The sequence below is a fragment of the Lolium perenne genome, chromosome 4 (assembly GCF_019359855.2).
Source record: "Lolium perenne isolate Kyuss_39 chromosome 4, Kyuss_2.0, whole genome shotgun sequence".
Lineage (NCBI taxonomy): Eukaryota > Viridiplantae > Streptophyta > Magnoliopsida > Poales > Poaceae > Lolium > Lolium perenne.
Window position 1 is genome coordinate 384,274,985 of NC_067247.2, and position 6,499 is coordinate 384,281,483.

The 6,499-nt window shown below is 48.5% G+C and overlaps 1 protein-coding gene across 1 annotated transcript; it reads right to left on the bottom strand.

Moving 5' to 3' along the window:
• Positions 1-3,619: 3,619 nt before the first annotated feature.
• Positions 3,620-6,011, bottom strand: LOC127297288 (uncharacterized). Its single transcript, XM_051327585.2, has 3 exons — positions 4,235-6,011; positions 4,013-4,130; positions 3,620-3,915 (listed from the first exon to the last, which is right to left on the bottom strand). Exons 1-2 carry the CDS (start codon positions 5,714-5,716, stop codon positions 4,017-4,019), a joined length of 1,596 nt encoding a protein of 531 aa, XP_051183545.1. The 5' UTR covers positions 5,717-6,011; the 3' UTR covers positions 3,620-3,915; positions 4,013-4,016.
• Positions 6,012-6,499: the final 488 nt, after the last annotated feature.

Below are 6,499 nucleotides of genomic sequence, written 5' to 3' on the forward strand. Positions count from 1 at the left end.
CGCCTATATAAGAGGGAGGGGAGGGCTGGGGCGCAGCATATCATCCCCCAAGCCCTAGCCGCCCCTCTCTCCCTCCTCCTTCCTGCGCAGGCTTGGCGAAGCCCTGCAGGAATTTCTCCCCCACCTCCACCACCACGCCGTCGTGCTACTGGGATTCCGAGGGGATCTACCACACCTCCGCTGCCCGCTGGAACGGGGAGAGGACGGACTTCATCGACACCGTACGCACGACCGAGTACGGAAGTGCTGTCGAATTGCAGCAGTGGATGATCGACTACACCAACAACGAGATCTAATCTCGTAGGCTTTGGAAATCTTCGAGGGTTAGTCTCATATCAATCTCGTTGCTTTGATCTTGTAGATTAGATCTTGGGTGTTCCATAGATTAGATCTTGGATTTATTCGTCTTGCGGTAGGAATTTTTTTTTGTTTTCTATGCTACGAACCCCAACATCCCCTTCTTCATCAACAAAAATATCAGGTCATCTTTCAAGACGCTATATTTTTATTGCTTCATATGCTATGTGTTGTTCTTGGAACGTCTTAAATTTTGTTTTTAGTTTTTTTGTTTGCTATAGTATATGGTTGGATCTCAGCATATTTGTTTTGGAGAATGACACACTCCGTTTTCATTGCATAGAACACTCTAGTTTTCACTCTTATTGTTTTGCGAGTGTTCTCTTTTGCTAGTACTGTGTTTAGCTCTGGTTTTCCACTCGTATTTTGTTCAGAGCTTGTTAGTTTTATTTAGTAAGGTATGATTAGGTCTCTGGTTTTTATTGATTATTATCTATGAGGGTTGTTTCAAATAAATTGATTGGTGTTGGAGACGAGTAAAATGTTTCATGCTTATAGTGATGCAAAAGAAAACTTGTTTAGACTATGGCTTAGACTTTAGCATGTCATGTTAGATGTTATTTTAATTATGTGCTTAGTATTTATTGTTGTAGCATGACTTGTCTCAAATAGCTGAGAGTGCTTAATGTGACATTGAAAGAATCATGTGTTGTTTCCATCATACAAAAGCATAATATTGTGGTATTCTCCTTTGATGCTTTAATTGGGTTGATTTGTTTCCATCATGTGCTTTTTCTTCTGCAATCTGCTCTTCGAAGTTAGCACTCAGCTGGGCCCTATTAAATTCAAGGCAATCTCTCTCATACTGTTCCCTCTCCTCTAGACTCATCGGTTCAAGCAGCTCTCGATCCATCGGTTCAATTTCCTCATGTTGAATTGCTGCTTCAATCTCCTCATGCTGAATTGCTGCTTCAATCTCCCCCTGCGTGGTACTGGTCCAGCTAGATGCTAGTTGTTTTTTCAGTCATGTTTTATAGATTCAAAAAAGTTCAAATTTGAAAAATGTGGACATTTAAAAAAATGTTTAAAATTTTGAAATAAAATAAAGTAAAAAACGAAAAAAGTAAAGAAAAGAAAAGAGAGAAGGTAACGTGGGCTGGCCCAAAACACCCACCTAGGGCCAGGGGTGTGAGGTGTGGCACAAGTGTATAGTACCAAGTGGCGGAGCTTGCTGGGTATTGCTGGGGGGGGGGGGGGGGGGGCAAAACGAAATACATGAGTTCATGGGGGGGGGGGGGGCAAAATACACAAGATCCATAATTTCAGCTATCCTAAAAAAATCTGCAATGCATGTGCAAATCATGGGGCAGTGCCCCCCCCCCCGACATGCACTAAGCTCTGCCACTGATAGTACCTCCCGTGTTATCGTGACTTTTTTCCAAGAGATCCTACGAGTGATCGATGTTCATTACCATCAAATATTAAAATATAGCCACTACGACCAGTATCCTTTTTGTGCAAACAAATATCTGAAAAAGAGGAAGCGTCGCCTAGTGCTAGTATTTCACATAAACCAAAAACATTGCCGACATATTCTGCATGAAGAGAGCAATTCCACCAAGAGATCCATCATCTTTAACTTTTCCCAAACCTTCCACCTTTTTTAACAGCAGACCAACACACACAGGTTAAGAAAATGTTCTTACTTTAGGGATCAATGATATCATCATCTATTCATCTTCATGCCGATCATCTTGGTGTGGAGCATCACCTAGGCGAATGGGGACTGCATGAGAGCCAGATCCACGGGAATGCATGGCAAGGTTGAGCAAGGTATCTCCTCTTAGATCACTTGCATCTGCATAGGTTAAGACCCGCCCAATATTTCATGAAAATAACAAATAACTGATCAGATCAACAAATTTAATAAATCCTTCTTCAAAACAAGCTTGTTACGAAGTTTCCAAATAGCCCAACTAACAGAAACAATGACAGCAATTTATGTATTGCGACTAGCAAGAACAAATCAGGGGAACCACAAGAAGAGTCGAGAGAAGGATCTACGGCAAATGTTAGCACCAATTGTTTTGAATTTGGCTACAAAACATTCAGAGAAAATATATAGTAATATAGATTCCCCGTCATTGCAAAATTAACACCTAGAGTTACATGTAAACTTACGCTTTACGATGTTGTCCTTAGTTGCTATGGCAATGTGCCAAATGAGCATCAACCATACCATAATCTTCAGAGGAATTTTGCTCTTCAATATATGTCCAAACTATTGCTGGAAAGATGTTTATACACTGATTTCACACTAAACTGGCATGTCTTTGTCTATTTCCAAAGAGGTGAGTAATATTGCTCATTAAGATTTACGTGAACTAACAGATTGACAAGCCCACTCATTTGTTCTTGAAGATATACATATAACCATGTTCTAAAACAAAATCTCCAACCAAGTATAGCAGTATGTGCTAGAGAGATCCCCTGTTCATTACAAATGTTGAACGGTTCTAGAAATTTGTCTTTCAAAGGGCTATTGATAGACCAAGAATCACCCGAGAAACCTGCTTTTTTTTTTCATTCCCCACTTTCATCCTTCTCCCAGTCAGATAGAGATCTTTCACATGCATCATATCAGATGAGAGAGTTGAGTTCACAAGGCCTTTGTTTTGCAAAGAAAAAAAACAGCCAATCATATGTGAAATATTGTTTCCTCTTGAAGTCTTGCCAATGACCATTACCATTCTCCAATTTCCACCACCATTATACTCAATCTAATATAGAATTTTGTCAGATCCTTCAAACCCAACCCACCTTTGCTTTTTTGGTTTGTGTATTCATTTCCACTTAACAAAATGGTACTTTCTTTTGGTGGCATTACCAACCCAGAAAAGGGATCCTGTAGGTTTAGCAAGATTCTCAATATTTTTCTTGTGCAACAATCTCATACTCCCACCATATTAAAATGCAAGGCATCTAAAGATTAGTCAAAAGTCAAATCTTACTACCTTTAACGAAATATTTAGGAAAACGTATTTACATCTACAATATCGAATGGACATGTTAAGAAAAATGTAATTTATGATGAATCTACTAATATTCAGTACTATAAATATTCATATTTTTGTATATAAACTTGAAAAAATGTTGACTTTTAACTAATCTTTAGTCGCCTTAGGTTTTGAGAAATAAACATGAACTGATCTTTGTCACTCTCCCACCTATGGACATTGCTCCACCCATCCAATGTTATCGTGCCTGCCAGTGAAGCGACGGCGAACGCATCAGATAATGCGCCAAAACGTGATTGACATGATACAAAGGATCGGTGCATCACATCACAAGACAAAATTAACATGAACCAGGTGCTCCCGTAATTACATTGCATCGATCGATCTCAGATCATTTTCCCTCTAAATCTAGGTCTAATTTGACCGCAGCTGGTGCACGGTTACCAGCGTGCGACCCGCCGCCGCGAGCTTCTGCAAGACTCCTGAAATTGCTGATCGCCTGGATGCGGCTTGCCCGGTCTACCAAAACTAGATAATCTTGTCAGGTCATGGCACCATTTGCTCCCATTTTGCTGTCCTAGTACAACTCCTAGCTAGCTCTCTGCATGCGGAAACAAAGGAATTTCAGATGCATGCAAGGAAAGTAGTATCATGCCATGCACATTGGCAAAACAATTATGTGAAGGGAGGCAGCTCACCTCGCTAAACTCTGGCGAACTCGCCGTCCCTGCAGACACCTACGTCGACGGCCATCGTCCGATCATTGGTGCCGTTATTGGGGGACGATACTACCCTGCAGCAATTCCTCCTCGGAGACTGCAAAGTTGGATCGCATCAGTATTAGCACAACGAACAAACTTCGATTGGACGAAAATGCAGATGATACGAAAGGAATGCAATGGAACGAGGGCAATGCGTACCCGTTTCCAGAGGTCGGGGTCGGGCTTCTTGACGATGACGACGCGATCCAGCAGCGTGGCCGGGTCGGAGATGCGCCACCGGCACCTGACGGGGTTCACGACGCGATGCCGCTCGTACTCAGTGACGGTCGTCAGGACCGTCGCGTTGGCGTTCCGCCGGCGCAGCCGCCTCTCCATCCGCGACCTCCGCATGTAGTACACCTGCGGGCGCTGGCAGGGGTTCCGCGCCACGGGCCGCGTGTTGAAGGAGTAGGCCGTGTAGTCGGCGCGCTTGTACCAGTTGAGGAAGGTGCGCATCGGCGTCTCCATCTCCCGCGGCGACAGCACCCCGCGGATCACCACCACCGCGAACCCCCACGACACCGACACCGTCCACTGCTTCTCCCGGTCGTAGCACACCGACTGCTGCGCCACCGCCGGAGGGTCCAGCCGCACGGGCCCCTTGAACAGCCTCCGCAGCGCCGCCGTCCGGGACCTCGCCCCCGGGAACAGCGGCTGCAGGAAGTCGAAGTGGTGCAGCGTCACCAGCGGCACCACCGGGTGGGAGCCCAGCAATCCCAGGACGTCGCCCCAGATGTCGCACTGGTGGAACCCGAGGTGGCGGGTCAGCGGCACGCCCAGCTCGGACATGCACGCGTGGATCCGGTCGTCACTGCCGTAAAGTGCCGGGTACCGGTGCATGCACCCGTCCTGCATGCGCGCCAGCTGCGCGGCCAGGGCGCGGCTGATGGCGAACCCGCCGCCGCCGAACGCCATGCCGTAGGAGAAGATGAGGTTCTGGATGTGGCTCTCCGACGGGTTCCCGATGTAGTACGGCTGCGTGTGGTCGTACTTGGACAGCACGTCCACCAGGTTGTCCGGGAAGAACACCGTGTCGTCGTCGCCCATCACGAACCACCGCACGCCGGGGAGGCCCAGGCGGTAGCTCTCGGAGACGATGCGGGAGATCCGCAGCGCGGATCGGCTCCCGGCGCCGTGCGTGTAGGGGAACTTGGACGTGTCCGCGCTGATCTTGATGCCGGGGAGCTCCGTGGAGGAGTTCCGGGAGTAGTACTCCGGCACCGGCTTGTCCAGCCACACGAAGCCGCGCATCTTGCCCGGACGCCACCATACCTTGATGTACTCCCGCCGGCTCTCCCACAGGGACGCCGACGCGCCGATGCCGAACACGATGTGCCGCAGGCCCGTCGGCGCGGCGTCCGCCCTCGGTTTCGTCCGTGCCACCGGCGTCGGCGGACCTCGTATCATAGCGGACGACGGTGACGACGACGAAGAAGAGTTGCGCACTCCATCCGCGCCCGCCGCAAGACGAGCCACGGCATTTCCTCCAGCCGGCGGGCGCGATCCGGAGTAGAACGGAGAGAGCGCGAAGGCAACCACGTAGACAGCCAGCACGGGCAGAAGCACGTAGAGGAGGAGGCCGTAGAGGAAGAAGGAAGCTCTGGACTTGGGCATGACCTTGCCGCCGGCGTCGGAGGACATGGCAACAATGGCGTCCTTGCTGTGATCGATCGATGATCGATGGTGCCGATCGATCGCCTCCTCCTTTCGTGCAACCGAACAATGTCAGCTCGACGGCATGGCCAGGGACGACGAGTGGCTGGAAGAGCAGCGACCGATCCGCGATGGCGGCATGGTTTAATATAGCGCAGTGATTCGCGCGCGTTCGTTTGTTGCCTTGGCGGTTTGTTTCAGTCTAGTGGGCGGACCGAGTGCGAAGATGATAGCTGCATGGTGCGCGGCGATCAGACCGTGGTTGGAATGGAATGGAAATAGATCCCGGGAGCTCAGGGTGCCTTGATTTTGATCGATTCTCCTATGTATGGCATGCATGGTGAATTAGCAAATCGTAATTGTAGGATCCAAGGACCAAGGCGCAGTCAACTGTTCCCAGCCTTTGGTTAACCTGGACTGGAATGTTTCATCGTGTATTCCAGAATCGTGTATTCCACTAGCCGATGCTACTCTCGGGATGGAATTGGGTTGATGTGCTGGATTAGGCCTAGAAGCAAACTAAAACCATTTGTTTAGAGTTTTGAAGATGGATCCAATGCTTAGCAACTCATCCCCACCGTACAAATATAAGCCGTGGCTAACCGAATCTTCGGGCGCCTACCGCTGTTGGTGATATGCCAACTAGGTATACCACATCAGGGCCTTAATTCCGGCAAGCCCAGGTGACCCACAAATGGTGGTGAGGCTTATGGCCCAACCGGGCGACCCAGTTGCCGGAGAATAGTGATAGGATCCGGCTTGGAGACAAGC